The 20,596-nt window shown below is 38.3% G+C and overlaps 1 protein-coding gene across 1 annotated transcript in view; it reads right to left on the bottom strand.

The window, feature by feature from the left end:
• LOC137261748 (uncharacterized) overlaps positions 1-20,596 on the bottom strand; it is an 84,313-nt gene that overhangs the window by 45,808 nt on the left and 17,909 nt on the right. The window contains exon 2 of the mRNA XM_067799534.1: positions 5,730-5,896. Coding sequence (XP_067655635.1) covers positions 5,730-5,896 — 167 coding nt within the window. The remainder of the gene's footprint in view (positions 1-5,729; positions 5,897-20,596) is intronic.

Here is a 20,596-nt window from a genome sequence, read left to right as displayed (position 1 = left end):
AGGAAGTCTTTATCGCAGACAAAACTCTATATCTGTTTTATTGACGCTTATGTGTTTGCCTGCCTGTCTGCTAATGATAATATACAGTGTAGAACTTCACTGACCCCACGCAATTTGAACTTAACACCCATCAGGCTATACACCATGAACAAAATACACCGCTTCCTGTCTCTGTCGCATTATGCAATTACACAGACAGGCAGGTGTGATACTTGCACACATGGCATGTTATGATGTTTGTTGTTTGGAAACGAACTGCATCAATTTTCCTCGGATGATTGGATCATGTGGAAAACGGTGCAAACTCTGATTGTCCGTTTCAAGTCCTGCTTTTTACCTGGACGAACGACAATTTCCAGCCACGCAGTAGTTCACATCTTGGTTTTTGTTAACTGGGTTGAACGCAAATGAAGAGAGCATGTATTAACAAACCCTAACATAAATCTTGCTTGACAACGGACCAAGATTCCACATCGAAAGGCCGCATCGTAAACAATAAAAGAATTTGTCACCTATAAAGAATCATACTATCTTATAACTCACCATACTTCTAAAGTGCCAATCGAATAGATCGTCTCTATATACACACACAACGAAGCGTCAGTGTATCAGCAAATGAACCTGGCAATGAAGACTTCGCTACACCAGAGTACACATCCACCCGCTCTGACTGAGTTCGGTCTCACAGATGTTTCGTTTCGAGGGAAGTAAATCCAATTACAAAATACTGCACATTTGATTCGCGTACACTTATACTTTTGCTATTTGTTTTTTGTTCACAATCAGCAATGTAATGAACAAGTGGTAATTGTGTTTTAATAATGTTTGAGTTTTTGGTTGCACGTGACCTTTAAAAGACATAGAAGTAGTAGATAATTTTCATAAATGGTTTATAAAAAGATAAATATTTATTCATTGGTAGTTTAGATGTATACCTGAAATGTATAGTGTTGAAGTATTGTAAAATTATTGTCCTTATGAGAGGGTACGTAAATCCCAAAGAATTCAAGGTAAATTTAAACCTACTACTAGTATTTATCGTGGTATATATGTTCTTTAAATTCGTCGCTAGATTATCTAAATTGCTAATAGCTGAAGGGATGGTTTAAATCCAGCTATGGTCCATGCATGAAGCAAAAGTACTCTAAGCCCCCGCCATGGCCTGCCTTTATATTCAATTGTTGTATGTGCATAGTTAAATATTTTAGAGTTCATTGCTAGTTTTAAATTAAATTAGTCATTTTACTGTCCTTTGTTCAGGGACAAAAACATATAACCTGTCATCAGTCACCAAAAGACTGAAATATTATTGCAGGAGTGACTTAAAATTTTAACTCTCTAACTCTCTAACTCTCTCTCTCTCTCTCTCTCTCTCTCTCTCTCTCTCTCTCTCTCTCTCTCTCTCTCTCTCTCTCTCTCTGAGATTCGTTGTCATCTAATTTGTAATCACTTTGCACATGTGCGAAAGTTTGGAAAATAGTGCAAATTCTCACCTTGGGAGCAGACGTAGGTTTCGTCAAGGAAGGCGAGGCCTGGATCCGCCTAGGATTTTTTGTCTTCACCTTATTAGTTTTGTTGAAGGTACACATCAAATGGCAACAATATATAATTGATATGGCATAATACTTCGTTTCGTTTGACCCCGGAAATAAGTCTGACAAATCCACAAAGCCCACCCGGCCTGCTGATTGGTCGTAATTGACGCAAACGCCAGTTTTCATTGGCAGACTGGGTCGGTCTATTGACGGGGAAGCTGTCGATATCTTCCTTCCTCCCAGCAGGCAAGATTTATAGGAACGGACTTACGTTTTTGTATCAAGTTTACGTGCCGAGTGAAACAATTTTGCCAAGTAAAATCATTTCACGAGTGACATAAACTTGACGTGAAATGGGAACAGGTTTTGTATCTATTTATTACCCACGTTAAAAAAATGACAGTATCGTTAGAATGACGCAATATTTTCCATTCCTACATAGAACCGCCCAACCCGGATTAATAACATCATTCTGGTGATTGGAGCGTCAACCGCCCCACTCCAAGAAAGCCTATGCTGCCTAGTGCACAGGCAAAATTAGCGCAAATCGGCATGCGTAACGTAGAGAATATGACCGGTCGTCTCATGTGCGAACGAAGCGAGCAAAGGTTAGCAACGCACTTCCCTCGCTTCGACTCGAAAATATTTTTCATGTCAAAGTAAAATATCGCCACCATCAAAGGTACACTCCCATTTCCTCACTGGGCTGCGCACTCAGATTTCCAACCCGATATTTAATAATAACTCACGTGAATTATGTTTTATTCAACATTTCAAGCACAACTGGAGGTATGTCGGGCCGTTCTTCGCAAAGATCGAGTTTGATATTTAACTCGGAAATATGACAAATCTCCTTATCAGACTCGCGAACACATGGTAACGAACATAGCTCGACGAGAACCCTCACTAAACGCTTTAAATCTGGACTGAAAGAATGAGACAATCCTAGTGGCGGCCGATTGTGTCTTTCATTATGAACGTACAGTGTTTTGGTTCATACCATTTCCATTCAGTACAAACGTTCGGTCTAGTACCGTGCAAAGGTTCAAGGTTGAATTAAAGTATTTATACAAAAGAAGCTAAACATTAGCTGAAACGGCGATATCTTGCATGCATTTGAACGGTCACGTCACCTCGTGCACACGTTCCACCTTAGAAACGATGCATTCAAAGTATTAGTTAGATCATTTCAAACCGAGATCTGTGCTCGTATACACCACAGTTTTTGCCGGAGTTGATTGACACGTGGGAGGCCTCAACACCTGTCAGTCAACTCCGGCAAGGTGTATACGAGCACAGATCGAGGATTGTATGAGCTAACTGACTTGTACTACGCCTTTTGTGTGGGAAGCGGTAATATTTTAAAGTTTTAACAGTTTCATTCTCAGTCTAGTTACCAAAACGAGTGCACATGTAGTGTGAGACATGTAGTGTGGGACGAGGGCATAGACGACTTGACACTGTCACAGACTGCATCAGTCATGGAAAATGAAGTTCACGTATTTGAGTGACCTTTCCAGCTCACCCTTTCACAAACTTGGAATGAGTACGATGTAGACGCTCTAATGGTAGGGGACGTTCAGGTGAAATCGGATATATTTGATGACATATGTTCATTTCCCGCCTAAAGCGAAGACGAACCTTCAAGATTTGGCAAGCCATTGAATAGTGTTAACTGCAGAAGTTACATTTCCATGTTGCAAACCTGGACTAACATTTCCATGTTGCAAACTTTGAGTGACATAAATTGTGTACAATGTTGAACAATGTTGAGTTCAGTCCACTTGCCGTGGGGCTTGGCTTTTAGGAGCCAATGGCAGACGAAATCTGCCTGCAAGACAAAACTGTTGTCTTCCAGCACATACACCACGGGTAAGATCAAAGGAACCGACAACTCAGGCGTGGTACAACGTTCGAAATCCACTCTGTCATTCATGGTCAAACTTTTGTATGTTAAGAAACTCTCATATAACTCAAAACAACGTAAGCAACTGCTACTCTGTTAACATGACACTTTCGTCAACTTTGGGTTACTCTAGGCAGGGAGCCTATATAGAGGGGGAGAAGAAACTCCTCGAAAAGCCGCTGAACGTATGTCTCGGGTCGTTGCGTAACCAGTGTAGCCAATATGGTGGCAGCGTAGTATTTAAGATTGAGCCCGTTTTATTTTCAACAGCCGATTAAGTTCCCCGAGTGTTATAACAACTGAAATCCAACATGTAAAAGGTTAACTATTTCTCACTTCAGTGTGAGTCAAATAATTGGTATTAGTGTCCGTATTAGGACAGTAGATTTGTAGCAAAGTTTCAGGTCGGAAAGTTATAGCTTCTATTCTCGATTCACCGATAAAAACATCTTTCACACATTCGTTTAATTCTTGGAAGGAGAACATACCTTTAGTTGAAAGGTATTCGCAAGTAATAGTGACAGTTTTATGACTTAAAAATTGTTATGGTGTAATTGAGATATATGAAATACATGACATTTCATCATTGAAATGCCATACGCCGTTGTTTTAGTATTCCTAGTTACTTCCTCAAAACATATTTCACATACACCTTTAATTCATATAGGGGACTATATTATCAAGTGAAATGTGTTTGCAAGTAATAGTGATAGTTTCATAATCTAAAAAGGAATGTTAGGACGTATTTGAGGTGTGTGAAAAATGTGACTTATCGCCGATCTGCTCTGACCCGCCATTGAAATACTATACGCCGTTGTTCGAGTGTTTCTAGTTATTACTTCAAATACATCTTTCACACACACCTTTAATTCTTATAAGGGGAATATACTATCAGGTGAAATGTGTTTGCAAGTAGTAGCGATAGTTCCATAATCTAAAACAAATTGTTAGGGTGTTTTTGATGTGTGTGAAAAATATGACATATTGCCGATCTGATCTGATTCGCCGTTGATGCTTGAGGGTTATAGTTCCATAACTTCTTTCTTTCTTGTTGATCATATTTTTTGACAAAACTATAAAGGTGTTTTAGAACGCTTTGTGAGAGTTTTACACTTTATTTTTGAGGGCAGTGTGACAGTGTCAGTTAACATTTTGTTAATGTCCATTCCATTCCCCACATGCAATAAGTTATCTGAATTAATTATTAATGTAAACAAAAATGTTTCCAAGTAGATTTTCTAAAAGGACGACTGATGTTAACACGTGTTCTCGCGATACTTTTGCGTTCTTTAACATGTTTTGGGAGGGAAGGCCGCGGTGTATCATTTATTCTTTCATTCATTCACATATGTACTTCTTTCTTGTATTCTTTTACTTTATTTCGTTCATTCATTGACATAATTCTTGTTCTTAATTCTTACTACAATTCATTCATTCATTGTAAAATTCCGACTGATACAATAAACTGGCTGAAGTTCTGTTAAACCAGGGATAATCTACAAAGTATATACTCTATATAGTCTCCCTGGTAAAACACAACTGAAGTTGCACTGGGAACGAGCCAAGTCCCTGTGTGCGATGGAGCGTGACGAGGCGCACGTTAATTAGTACAAATGGTAAAGAAAGCACGCGAGTGACCTAACCCTGTTGTAAAGTATCCCTGCTCCAGGTTAGGTCAGTACTGGAATGCACAAACCTCGAAGACGACACTCGATCGTATTATACTGAGCGAGAGGTTATTGTGTCGAAGAGTCGATATTCTACAACAGGTAAACACACAGACACAGCCGTAGTGAATGTGGGGATTGTTTATGGTCTGTGGTACAAAGTGACATATGTCACATATGTGGTCTAGAAGGTGGAAGTCAACGCATCGGTGATGATCGCCACTTGGAAGTGGCATGGCGGACTGTGTGACAGGGCGAGAAAGTGAGTCGTTTTGGGGCGCTAGCATCAAGACAGCAAGTAGAAGATGGGAGAAGAGAAAGGTGAATTTGTGCTAGTTTATTCTGGATAGTTTGTTCCATACGTTCTTTCTCAGAAACAGTTAGACGACATGTATACACTCTTATGGTCAGTGATGGTCATAACACTGAGGTGCACCGACGTGACACCTCAACAACATTGTGGCCCCGGCGACACGGACAGAGTGATTTTTGCACGGGGTTTTTGTACGCTCTGGGTTTCAATAGCTAGTTGCGTCGTCGCCTTGTCATCTTATATATTAACTTTAATGTGAGAGATAATGACACATATGTTTTCGAACAAAAACCGTGGAGTTAACCTACCGGGTGAGCAGGATGGATCGACAGCACAGTCATCTATTATACTCATCAGTGTTCTCATCAGCGCTTGACGACCGGCTTTAGCTCCCAAGTGAGAATACATGCAGGGGAAGCCATCACACGACCTCTTAGCTTCTGACCTTGTGTCATATGCTTGCTTTTCAAAAGATCTGAAACTAAGAATTTTGTTATATATACAAAGAATAACAGAAAAGTGTTTCATACCATCCATTGATCATAAACTAAGATACAGGACAACCACTGATGCAAAGCAAAAGAACATATCAGTTCATACAAAAAGAAAACAAATATTCTAATACATCAACAATTTATGGGGCAGGTTAATAGGCATAGAAATAAAAGCAAAATACTACAGAGAACACCCAGATGCAAAAGTGATTTTAAAATATGCGTAGGTAAGATTAATAAATGCATAACGAACATCGTAAAATGTTCCATGCGTGAAGGTCAGCAGTGTACCCAGAAAATGGTAACACAACACGAATTTCCATCATATAGGTGTTGACTTTATCTTCACTGTCATTCTTGAAGTCTTTCAGATATGCTAAATTTAGATTCCTATAAAACAGTTCTAAAAGGTTCAAACTAGATTTGATCATTGTCTTTGAGTGCAACACACTCACTCGGCTACAAGGGATGCATTGAGTCGGAATCTCTCATTACAGCAACAGATCTCATCAGACGATCAAACATCTAACATATGAGTGAAACAAAGATTCTTGAAACGTACCTAGTTTAATATTTGAGAAAACCTTCATAATATGAACTACCTAGTAACACCAAGCTTTACGACTGTCAGATTTTAGTATTAAATCTAAAGCCGAAAACGCGCGTTTCGTTAATAGCTGTGATGAGCATACATCAGTAAAGAACTCTGGATCCTTGTGCATTTTATTTTGTTACAAAAACAAAAACAACAAGCTTTAGTTTTAGAAAACAGTTTTTATTGAACACTTGTACATCTTATTAAGACATATGGGTAATTGTTTTTCAGTTGCATTCACCGAATACATAGTGCCATTTAGAAAGTGGTCAAATACGGCTTCCACAGTAATTCAGGTTAGTAAACGGCACCATTGATATGGTCATTACAACCTTGAACCAAATTATTCATTTTAGTTTTTAAAGGAGATAGATTGCTCCCATTTCATATGACATGAAAACACTCTAACTTAAAATTGTCCATTTTCTAAAACAGGTCCTACCACAAAGCACAGTCACATGTTAACATACTGGGCAAACCCCCAACAACTCTACAAGAGATCGACCAGGAACTGGTAGGCCAGGGGCCGCTTCGTCCGGGTGATGCATCTGCACAACCGAACAAAACGTGCAACTTAAACAACCAATGGTGTTCCTGGACTTCGTAGAGTATCTGTGCAAACCATCAGAAATCGCCCACGACAGCATGGGATACGACCAATGCGACCATATACAGCACCTTTTCTTCGGCCTTATCATCGTCCTGTACGTCTCCAGTAGGGCAGAAACGTTCGACCATGGACCTTAGTGCACTGAAGGAAGGTCTGGTTTAGTGGTGAGTCGCGGTTCTTTCTGTATCGCCATGATGGTAGGATGCGTGTCTACCGACCCGAGATATGAACGCTACACTCGACACTGTATTCGTGAAGTTGATAGACGCGGCGATAAAAGTGTCATGATATGGGCAGGCATATTATTGAATGGTGGGACAAATCTGGTGCATGTACAGGGAAATTTAACGTGACTAAACCCCCCAAAGTCACCTACAGAATCTAGACCTTATTGAAAACCCATGATTATTTCAGACGCATGACTCTAGTCTCATGTAAATGATCATCGGTACTCCTCTTGTGGTTTATTCCAGTTACCAGACGTGTCGACGCTCATAAGCAGTTAGATGTTAATTCAAAAGATCTGGATGATCACAAACCTATGGTAGAGTTAGGGCCGTGGTAAGTCTATATTACAGTATAGGAGATACGAAAGTCGTATTGCTGCGATAGCTTTGTAAAACGGGGACCTGGTTTGTAAACGGTTTATCAACATCCGTCACAATTTACGCGGGTGATTGAGGAATGTATAACACACAACCTTGGACAGCTAAATGGACAGCTGTGGATTACTGCATGTGGAACACAAAATCTGTGGGTTACTGCCTGTTGAACACAAAATCTGTGGATTGCTGCATGTTGAAGACAAAATCTGTGGATTGCTGCATGCTGAACACAAAATCTGTGGGTTACTGCCTGTTGAACACAAAATCTGTGGATTACTACCTGTTGAACACAAAATCTGTGGGTTACTGCCCGTTGAATGCAAAATCTGTGGATTACTACCTGTTGAACACAAAATCTGTGGGTTACTGCCTGTTGAACACAAAATCTGTGGATTACTGCCTGTTGAACACAAATACCGATGGCGTTACTGAGCTGCTGTTACAACAGACCCAGAATACACTGTATTGACACTGGCCCTCGTGTCATTGCGAGGATTAAAGATTTTTTTAAAAAAGCTTCAAAGTACAATATCTAGACAAGGCCGGACACCTCGGCGTATCCCACCCGGCTGCTTTGCCAATCGCTACGCCACCGTCGCATGCAATCTATTATAATTTCATCTAAACATTATCCTGTGTGACTGGCCTACCGATCACCACCAATGACACCTACCAGTTCTTTATTGATATTTCTACAAGTCGATTCAAAGCCGATTTTGACCCTCAACTAAACGATCTTGACACAAATGGCGGACAATAGCAAGGACGAATGGCCGCATAAAGGGGTGTGGCCAAAGCAGACAAACCCATTGTTTGTCGCAGTTTGCTATCGTTCCAAGCGAGTAGGGGTGGTAAAGTTTAGTTTCCTTTTCTGAAATGTAAATAGGTTGCGAAGCAAAATTAGTGGTTCTGACTTTCACGTGCATTCCAAATAAACTGTCTTGTTGAGATCTTTGTGATTGATCTCACAGAATTGGCTACCAGGCTATGATTTTTTCTATAGTTCGCCTGTTGGGCTTTCAAACTATGGCCGTCTGTCTGGCGGCATATGTGTTTGTGTTCAACATTCAATTTCCCACTTATGCGAAGAAACTGATTTACATACTGATTACTGCATGCCTATGATCTACATTAAGACAGGACATGTTTTCAATCGATAGAAATGTAAACTTAATTTGCACCCACATACCACCATAAGTTCAACTTATTATAATAATAATTGTACTCACTGTAGCCTTAAAAAATTAGGACAGGTAAATTACCTCTCTTCTTTTCAAGATAACTACATATTAATCCTTGGTGGTCTGAATGCACGACCAGGAGAACTGAACAATGCTACAATGGAAGCCGAGCGTATAATTTCTTCTGTTGACTGGTTCGAAAGTTATGATGATACATTTGTTGGTGACCATCGATCATGTGATAGTGTCATCAACAGATCTGGACAAATGTTGTTGGATTTGTGTTACACGTGTACTTTTATATAGTAAATGGTCGAGTGAATGGTGATAGGCCAGGTGGTTGCACTGTAATGACTAGTTATCTCCAGGACATCCCTGGAAATGCTATGTAATTATTATATTTGTGTTCAAAACAAAGACTGTATCCTCAATGAAAAAACTACATTGGAATTATTCCTGTTCCGATGGATTTTTGACAATCGTACCCGAACAAAATACTACTTATCCCTACTTAGCCAAACTAATGTGAACCTAAATGAAGCAAAAGAAAACCTTGTTGATATTTTGCTGGAATCTACAGATTGCATGAAAAAGAAGCTAAAATTGTACAATATGACTCGAAGAAACCACGTTTACCTACATAGTGTAAGGTTGCTACGCATGACGCCTGAAAAGCCATCAAAATGTTTCGAAAATTTCGTACAAACGTTTAAGAGTTATATACAAATGTATATACAACATGCTTTAGAAAGTTTAAAGCTGAACCAAATAAAGGAAAAAATGACAGATTAACACATACTATCATAGTTTTGGAAACGAAACAGTTTATTTATGCATTTCAAAAATAAATTCAACTGATAAACTGCATGGTGTTCCAAATGTAAAAAATAATAGGTCCCATGTACTCTATGATGATGTGGATGAATTGATATTTGAATCAGCCATAAATGATAGCAAGATAACTGAACCTATCAACAACTTGAAATTACGAATGGCACAAGGCCCTGATTGTATCTTAGCGGAAATGTTCAAATGTCGACAATTGTAAAGATGGGGTACACATGTTTTCCAATTTAGCAGAACTTCTAATGCTTCCCTTTGCTGTCGATGCAATATTAGTATCAGACTCTGTTCTTCGACTACAAACTCAGATGCATATGTTGGAAAAATATAGTAATGAATGAAAACTATCGGTAAATTAAAAAAAAAATCAGATATATGCATGAAAAATAAAGGTTTTCAAAGAAAACCTGTCAGTGTTTTTAATTCTTACAAATATATTGGTTTGGTATTGTCTCACACAGTGAGCTTTAACAAATTCCACGTTTACAGATTTATAGATATTTGACTGAATTATTTGAAGTATATTCTAAACTTGTAACTCTTCCCCAAATGTCTTGTTAAACTGTTCGATTCTCAAATACAGCCAGTATTACTTTACGGTTCAGAAGTGTGGGAATTCCAAAGAAACAGTTGTTTTGAAAACATCCACCTTTTGTGCAGGTGAAAAGATACCTTTGGGTCGGGCCTTGCACCCGAATTCTATTGTTTATGGTGAATGTGGAAAATCCACTACATATAGTTTCACAAATCAGATGCCCTAAATTTTGGTTAATGAACGTCTGCCGACAATTGCCGACCACATACTCCTACACTAGACAGTCTAGATGAGGTAACATGGGCTTCACACATGCCAAACCTTTTATTCTCATGCGGTTATGGCATTGTCTGATAGTTGGAGACAGTTGATATGATTTTAAATAGATTCGGGGATAAATATATGAATATATAATTTCAAAATTGGAATTGTACTAAAGTACATTATATAAATCTTACAGATCGTTTAAAAGCCTTCTTGAACCCGAAAAAATACCTTTTCGTAACAACCTGTGGAAAGTTACATGTCTTGAGCGCAGTGTTTGCGATACTTTAATGTGCCAGCTTCCCTTCAATGCCTGCTGCCGCCTGCATGCTTCTGTATCTACAGGCTGAGAAAGAATTATTTGGAAAACTTCTACTGTCTAATTTTAAAAAGTAATCAGATGTTTATTCTCCATGTTCTATCCACTTGATCTAATAAAGGTACCTTGTGTTTTCACTTTATGTAGGTTTTCTAATTCAAGCTTAATTGATTTGTATTATTCTAGTAACACAACTGACTGTCTAATAGCTATGCCCAGTTTAATCTCAGTTTCGCGAAGTTTCTGTTGTACATTTGATTCCGACGCTAAATATTCTTTTTGCGAGTGGAAGAAAAAAGTATTGCTGTTCCTCTAATATTTAACAACTGATCATTTATTGTTAACTTCTTTTCGTCTTTAACAATTTTGTGTTCATCTTGTTCAAGATTGTTATTTATTGTTTTCTTCATCATTTTTACATATTCCCTGTCCTTTAGTAATGCATTCTTGAATTTCCAGAATCCTTTTCCAATTTGCATGTCAGAAAGTGAAACTGTAAGAGATACTATAGATCTGAATGTATACTTAGTATGATATCTCTTTCCTCAGTAGAGTGGAGAATATCATTGGAAGCTAGAAAAGTCAAAACGAACTGGCTTCAATGGTGTTGGCTGTCGCCAAGTGAATCTTCAAGCTGTTGGATTGAGCCTGGCCATGGGTGTTTAAGATCTAATCTATCCATTGGTTCGAGTACTTCCTGTCTTGCTGAGAGTTATTTATATGTTTATGTTGATAGGTATCTTTACCAGGCTCAAAAAGCTAACTTCCAATCTCCACAGGTTTATCACTTAACAGGGTTATCACATACATTCCCAGTAATTCCTTTTATTTTTCTAATTAACTCAGGTTTATCAGAATTAGGCCCATAGATATTGATAAACGCAAATATCTTATCAGTGTTAACATCTACTGCTACATAGTTACCATCTTCTTTATCAAGCTCACATTGTAGTACTTTAAATACGATAGCAGCACCTCTTGCATTACTTCTAAATGGATTAATGTAACATTTTCTCTAACCCACTGCTGTTTCATGATTTGTTCTTGCAAGCAATAAATATGCACCTTTTCGTTTCTTAAAAACCTAAAAACTAAAACTAAAAACTTCCTTTTGAAACTCTTATTTAAGCTCTACAATTCATAGACACTAGCTTAAATTTCCCTTTCGGGTTAGTCATGAGAATAGTACTGCGTAAATTTAATGGAGCTATTTTTTTAGATGGAAAATGCAATTTTTGTCAGTAACAAATATAAACAAAAAAATGATAAAAGGACATTGGGAGTTTGCTTCCTTGCTAGATATCGTAATCGCCACACAACTAGTATATACACATCATGAAAAACGGGATTTCTCAATTTTCTGTCTCATTTCTGTCTGGTGGCGAGGTAACACCGATTTCAGGGAAAGGTTTCCTGTTTCCGAGAATATATCTCCTGAGTTTTGCTTCCATGTCTTTTTTGTATTCATTGCATTCTCTTCTCAGTGACTCAATCGCATTCTTGTTTACATTGATATGTTCGGTACTCATGTCAACGTATTTCACCAGAATATCTGTACCTCTCGAATTTTCATTAATTCTTCACTTAGCTCTTGACTATGATTTCCATATACTGTGAAAATCTAAAACAACAACGAAATTATTTCTCTGCATACACTTGATGTTGAAACTTATGTAACTTTTGGAATGCAAGATGAACAAGATATGTCGTCATTAAATAAGAATGGAAATAAAGACAATATATATCTCTGTCTGTTTGATATCGACAAAGCTGAAATTGAAATAAATTGTGCGTGTCCATAACAAATGCACAATGACGTTATCATTCTAACAGATTTCCATACAATTCACAGCGTAGCGGCGAAAAAAATTTTCTAATATCATAAGATAGAATACGTCAAAAGTAACCTTCTGATTACTTGGGTTTGTAATCACAGATTTTGTACTGGTTAATTCTCATACATATTAATTTCACAGAGCAATGAAATAATAATGAAGAAGCTTTTTTATCTACAATGAAATGAATAACGTTAATGGGTCTTTGCCATTTTAATCAGGGGGCAGTAAATTTTTCTACATATCACGGCACCAGCTATTAGCTTTACTTTCTCAAACACTATAAATATATAGAGAGGGCGGGGTTATTGGAACCCTTACTTCTACATTCCGTATAAGCAGATTTAGTTAGATCAACCATGAAAGAAAGAATTGAGGAATACTCAGACACTGGCACACAAGGATTAAAATATAAATGAATCAGAATTTAAACTTGAGGTCAATGGCATTCTATTTTTGGAAACATTTTTTTTATGAAAGTTAGAGGAAAAACAGTTTCTTTTTCATCTTTTTTCTTAAAAAGAAAACAATTTTTGAAATGTAGATGAAACCTTAATTTCGGAACTTGCGAAACTGAAATCAGAAGTGCAGCAGATAAGAAGAAATGAAAGGAACTCTGAAACAGAATCTTATGGTATGAAGAAGGAGAAAAACCAACAAAATATTTCTACCATTTAGAAAATAGAAACTATGTCAATAAAAAAAATATTACTGATAATGGTGAAGACATTACTGACAGTGATGAACTTCAGGAATTTTATAGAAAACTTTACTCTTCAGATAATAGATATGAAACAGACTACCAGTTTGGAAAGGTGGTAACCCCAACATTGAGTGACCAGTTGAGAAACAAATTAGAAATAGACATTGACATGAATGAAATATCACTGGCTGTAAAAAACATGAACAACAATATAGATGGATTTCCGATAGAGTTCTTCAAGTACTTTTGGAAAGATGTTTAGATTTGGATTTATAGATTTATTTAAGATGTTTCTATAAGAAATAAGATGTGTCTTACCATGAGGAGAGGACTTATCACTTGCATACCAACGGGTAATAAAAACAGAAACCAATTAAAGCACTTGAGACCAATTACCTTATTTGATGTTTTGTATAAAATAATAAGTGCTGTATCTCCGCTTAACCGCTTGAAAATTACCTTAAATTCTGCAATACATGATAACCAGACTGGATTCGTACGAGGCAGAACAATGCACTGAGGTTGCAGGCAAGGTGATCCGCTATCACCATATTTGTTTCTTTTTGTGGCTGAAATCCCTGGATGTATGATACGACAGAATAATAGAATAAAGGGTATTGTACAACTTTCCATTTAAAGATATACTAAACATTCATACTATTGTTGAAATCGAAAAGCCGTTTTGGAGTGATGTATCGACAGCATGGAATGGCTATTGTACTGAAAACACCATTGAAGATAATAACATGTATGAAATCTTATCCTAACCAATATGGCTCAATCATAACTTTAAAAACCAAAACCATTTTATCAGACACTGGGCCAACAATGGAGTTTTAACTATTATGGACCTGTATGATGAACAAGGTTTGATCTCTTATGAAGATTTGAGAAATAGATATGGGACAAGGAGTACATTTTTAAATCTTGAATATATTCTACATATTTTACCCCTGAATAATGGAAAAAGACCTTAAAAGGCTACAGATATATGTATACAAATGATCTCAATATAAACTTTTTACAAAGGGATTTCATGACTTCAGCTAAAGGTTCAAGAACGTTTTATGATAAATTGCTATCTGAGTGTTTAACCACACAGTTGCCATTAATGGGAAAATATAAATTTTTGCATGGAATTATTTATACCAAAAGATAACTTTTCAAGGTGAAATTGGTTGACAATTTTAAATGTACTTTCTGTAACGAAGCGGATGAGTGAGTGAGTGACTTCAGTTTTTAGTTCTGCAATATTCCAGTTATATGGCGGCGGTCTGTAAATAATCGAGTCTGGACCAGGCAATCCAGTAATCAACAACATGAGCATCGATCTGTGCAATTAGGAACCGATGACAACGAAGCGGATGAAAACATTTGTCATATGTATATTGAAAATGTGAGGAAACATTCTGCTAAAAGACACATATATATATTTGCACCCTGAAAAAATAATACCCAACATTGAAAACTTTATAAAGAATGTAAAAAACGTGTTCATGGTGGAAAATTTATTTCCAAAAGACACAGTGTTTTCGATACATTCTCAAAGAAAATGGCTTCCTGTATTCCCACTATTTGATTTAGCATGGTCAATGTTAGCTGCTGAACTTCCATGTGCAATATACCTATTATATATTTAATGTTTCAGCATTGTACATGCACTTATAATTACACGTATTAATATCCTCGAACCTTGTATTCACGTGTACAATGAAAAATAAGCCTTCTGCGCATTTAAATGTATGTACGTACCACTGTTTCTCGTTACTAGAAAGTCATTCTAGATGAGTAATGGAAAATGCCAATGAAATGCCATTGAAAACGGTGAACACCCTATGTAGTTATGTTTTACATATTATATTATTTGCTTCATGAAACTATTTGAAACCTATTTGTTATTGTGTTCAAACACTCGTATATAATTATGTCTGTAGGAACACCTCACTGAACAAATATAAATCCGATCTCTCCGACATCTATCACTTGATTGAACTGAACTATCAAATATGGACTTCACACGATTATGGAGGATTCTTTTGTATGCTACTTTGCAATGTAACTGAAGCATTTGGCATAAAGGGCTTACTCAAAAGCTGACAAGAAATTACATGAAAGGTCCATTCTTACAAGAACTGCTTTCAAGTAACATCACTTATCGGTATCACTGTGTGTTCGTGAAGGAAACCTATTTACAGCAGAATCTTTGAAGGTTTGGGTCCTCGTACAGTCACATTTTTCTTTCTACTGCTTATGTTCACAGATGATGATTAATGTTGAATAGCAAGACGTTTTGCTGCTGACATATCACTTGGGGTTTCTTGGGCTACGATTAATCAGAAAATTCTGAAATTTAGCTTTATTGGTGGAAGGGGAAGAAGGTATGTTAGATGAGAAACTGATACATAGTTGCTGAAAGAGGATATGTATTTAGTTATGACTGAATTACATTTGATGGCAAAGAACATAATCGACAAGCATTCTTGTTTTCTGAGCAATGTGGTAAAATAACCTAAAAAAAGACTTCAGTAAAACTTTAACTCTCACATTTTAATTCATACGAGTTTCGTTCATGGTTCCATTGGGACTTGTTTGAATACGGTTTTGAACTTTGGACAATGCATCAAAGCGACAGACTAAAGTGATGGCAGATGGAACCAGCCAGAATCCCTGGACTAACAGTTTATATCGAAGATATTGTGACTAGTGATGCATCTGTCATGGGTCACGTGAACAACATCCTATTTTTACGGCACACTGACCCAACCTTATGGTCCCGCCATTTTACAACGATATTGTTGTAATCGTTGAAACATTGTCTAATCCGGCATATGTCTTTTGCGTATTCTAGTGCGACTTTCCTGTCACAACAAACAATGTCATTTGTAACTGTCTAAGCCTACATTAGCATGAGCAGTAACCAAATTTGAAGACATTAGTACAACAGTGTGTGAGATATCAAGTTAACAAGAGTTTGAAAAGTGGTCAAAGAGTCGGGGTGGCCTTGAAAATAAGGTCAAGGTCAACAAAATCCATTGGTGTCTGTACAATTTACCAATGTAGACTGTCACCAAATTTGAAGGCACTGGGTGCAACAGTGCATGGAATATTACTGAACAAGAGTTTGAAGGGTCGTTAAAGGGTCGTGGTGACCTGGAAAGTAAGCAAACACAAGGTCATCCAAATCGACTTATGGGTACGTAATGCCCCAATGTAGGTTGTCACCAAATATGAAGATATTGGGTACAACAGTACATGAGATATCGCGTTAACAAGAGTTTGAAAAGTGGTCAAAGCGTAGGGTAGACCTTCAAAATAAGCTCAAGGTCAACAAAATCAATCAGTGTCTGGGTGATCCCCCAAAGTAGGCTGTCACCAAATTTGAACACATTGAGAACAAGAGTTAATGAGACATCGCGTCAACAAGAATCGCGATGTACGCACGTACGAATGGAGGGACACTGCTGAATACATCGTTCCCCGCTCCTCGTTGCGGCGGGGGACAAAAGGAAACAAGCTTAGCGGGAATGTTTGGAGTTAACACTTGTTTGCAAAAGTACGCTTGTCAGTGACTTTGATACTCTTCCTCGGCCATCTCCAAACATTGCAGTTAAATATCTGGTTACGTATCTGCTCCAGCTGCTATTTTATATTTCTTGTCATGGTTTGAGTCAGATCAGCACTTATAATAATATTAATCAAACCATCCTTTTGATCTTAGCCTAAACGACAAAATTCAGAGCAGGCACACGAACACATACATGGTGGAAAGGAAGAGGTGGGCTGAGGAAAAATAAACTATTTAATTTATCAGTAACCATGATTACAGTAATGAATAAGGTCACTTGCAAATACAATGTCATCTTTGAAGGCTACCAAAGACGTAACTCAAATGCTGTATTGGTAGCCTTCAAATGAAGTGAGGCATGGACTCGACGCGACACAGCGACAGATCTGTTGCTTCGTTTGTTGAATAACAACACTTAGCTATATTCCAGGTTTTGGCGACGGTCTGTAACGATCGAGTCTGGACAGACAATCTAGTGATCAGTGGCATGAGCATCGATCTGCACAGTTAAAACACGATGACATGTGTCAACCAAGACACCCGATCCCTTTGGTCGCCAATTATGTCAAGTATGGGTTGCTGAAGATTAATTCTAACCCGGATCTACACGGATATAGTGAGGGAAGTCACTCACAGTGGCACTCACTCCATGCAGATGCACTGACTGGACGGTTAGCTGATCGGTGGGAGTATTCCTTGCTGGAGACTGGTAATCCAATTCCAAAACTTGTTGACCAAACGCATTTCATTTTCATTTACACTGGACATAAAACTTTGATGAGACACGAAGTCATTGCGACAGAGTGATATTTTGACTCTTGTGAACACATCAGATTTATATCACACTGCAGTAAACATCTATTGTTTCTTAAAGGTCAAAGTTATCGACATGATTCATTGAGACAATGCCTTCTTCTACCTTTTTATAAGTAAAGTATCACTCTCACAGCTAAACTTCTCAACCCCCCCCCCCCCCAAAAAAAAAAAAATAAAAAAAAATAAAACATAAAATAACAATAAAATTAGATAAATAAATAAATAAATAAATAAATAAATAAATAAATAAATAAATAAATAAATGAAAGCGTGATGAACTTTCCAACTTTGAATCCATTGCTATTGAGGACAACTCGACAAAACGCACCAAAATCTGTTTTCCTCAGTAAATGCAATAATTTCTGGACGGGTAGAAATTCATGAGTTATTTGCACGCAGATTCCACGAATCATTTCCGATAACAGTCAGGGGTTCAATGCTCTTGCGACAGTTGACAACCTTAAATTTGGTGTTAAAGTCATGCCTAGACTTACTGGGGCTCAGCGCAACAATGCGATTGGTCATTTGGAGGCTGGGCAGTCTCAGTGCGATTGCAAGGCAACTGAACCCGTCACGGAGTACCATAGCAAGACTTTGGCATCGCTACCAGCAGCAAGGGTCAACACGTGATCGCCTCAGGTCAGGTCGACCCCGTGTGACCACGCCCGCGCAGGACAGGTTTATTCGGCTTCGACCTGTTTGCTGAACAGGTTCACCATAGCATCGGTAGTGCCAAGACTCAAGAATTTGTGATCAAACTGTGAGGAACCGCTTACGTGAGGCTGGTATTCGTTCCAGAGGACCTTTGCGAGGACCTGTCCTTACACGTCAACATCGGCAACAACGCAGACAGTGGTGTCGCCAACATCTCCCATGGCCATTGCAAAGGTGGAGAACTATTATCTTCAGTGATGAGTCACGTTACATACTGCGATGTCCCGATGGAAGAGCATGTGTATATCGACGTCGTAACGAACGCTGCGCTGCAAATTGTGTACATGAGGTGGACAGATCTGGTGATGGAATTGTCATGGTTTGGGCTGGCATCTCATACAGTGGCAAGACAGATGTCATTCAGGTCTAGGACAATTTGACAGCTCGACGTTACCGTGACAAAATCATCAGGTCTCACGTCCTTCCTTTCATGAACCGCCAGAACGTCATTTTCCAACATGATAACGCTCGGCCGCATACACGGCCTCACTGGCCCTCACGATCACCGGATCTTATCCCTCTTGAACATTTGTGGGACGAACTGGATCGCCGTGTGCGACAAAGTGACCCTCAGCCACACACGTTACCTGTTCTATTTGTGGCCTTGCGGGAACAGTACCAACTCATTCCCAGGCACTTCATCCAGAATCTGGTAGAGTCTATGGGACGCAGGTGCCAACTAACCATTAATGCTAATGGAGGCCACACAAGATACTGACTGCTCTGCGACCTTGATCTTGATACACTTGTCACTTGTGACGTACAGTTTGTTGCAGCATTGGACCGTTAATGTTCATAAAGGCTTTCTTCATGACTGCCGTGTATTACTGAACCTTAAGTGTATAAACTGATAACAATTTTCAGCTATGCGTTTCTTTTTTGTGTAGTATATAATATACATAGAAGTAAAGCATCCTCTACATAGAAGTAAAGCGAGCAATACCTTCTCCTACCTTCTTATAAGTAAAGTATCACCTTCACAGAAGTAAAGTATCATCTACATAGAAGTAAAGTATCACCTTCACTGAAGTAAAATATCATTTACATAGAAGTAAAGTGTCATCTAGCAATATTCCGCACTCAGCAATATTCCAGCTATATGGCGGCGGTCTGTAAATAATCGAGTCTGGACCAGACAATCCAATGATCAACAACATGAGCATCGTAAAACTAAACTCACTCACTGATTAAAAAGGCGCTATACATATAATCTGGCAGCAGCGGTTCCTTTCGCGCACGCGTCGAGGCACGGCATCAGCACTAATGGGTCTGTTGTGAGTGCTGTTTCTGTTACTCTGGTGGCATGATCCTGTAGATGGGTGCTCACATTCTTTCGGTCTTCACGTTGTGATGTGACTGCAGACCGCTCCTGTAGTCGGTAGATTGTCCTAACAGAACATTGGAATGATTGGCTAGTCTCCGTACTGAGTGGACGGTCTTGGATGATGTTAGTGGATTGATACCGCTCCTGTAGTCGGTAGATTGTCCTAACAGAACATTGGAATGATTGGCTAGTCTCCGTACTGAGTGGACGGTCTTGGATGATGTTAATGAACTGATACCGCTCCTGTAGTCCTGACAGGCACATTAAACTGCCTCCGTGCAGTCTGGTCAACTTATAATAGTTTCATGGCTTTTAACGAATGTCGTGCGGAATCCGTTATCACGTTGCCTTTTTAAGTACGTTTGATAGATATGCTTCTTCACCAGAAAACATTCGAATGATGCTAATAACTGTCAAGTTGGATCGAAAATCACAGAAACAAAAACGATACAATCTTGGTATAAACACCTCCTTGCAAGAACAAAAAGCATTTGGTTTTGAAAAGTGACGTTAGTTCATATATTAGAAAATGTGACTCTGCTGCATCAATTTAATCCCATATCCACGTAAGAGAAAACTGTTCACATTTATATTATTCATATGGAACAAGGAACCAAAGTGTTTTGCAACTAGATTAACATATTATGACAAGTACACTTGATGATGATTGATTTAGAGTAACTGTAAAAAATGCCGCATCGTAGCAATGTGACTGAGGACTTTCTTGAATGTCCATGCTATACTTTTCAAAGACAACTATTCATAAAATGTT

This window comes from Haliotis asinina, chromosome 14 (assembly GCF_037392515.1).
Source record: "Haliotis asinina isolate JCU_RB_2024 chromosome 14, JCU_Hal_asi_v2, whole genome shotgun sequence".
NCBI lineage: Eukaryota > Metazoa > Mollusca > Gastropoda > Lepetellida > Haliotidae > Haliotis > Haliotis asinina.
The sequence above is the reverse complement of the archived record's forward strand: the minus strand, read 5'-3'. Positions and strand labels throughout refer to the sequence as shown.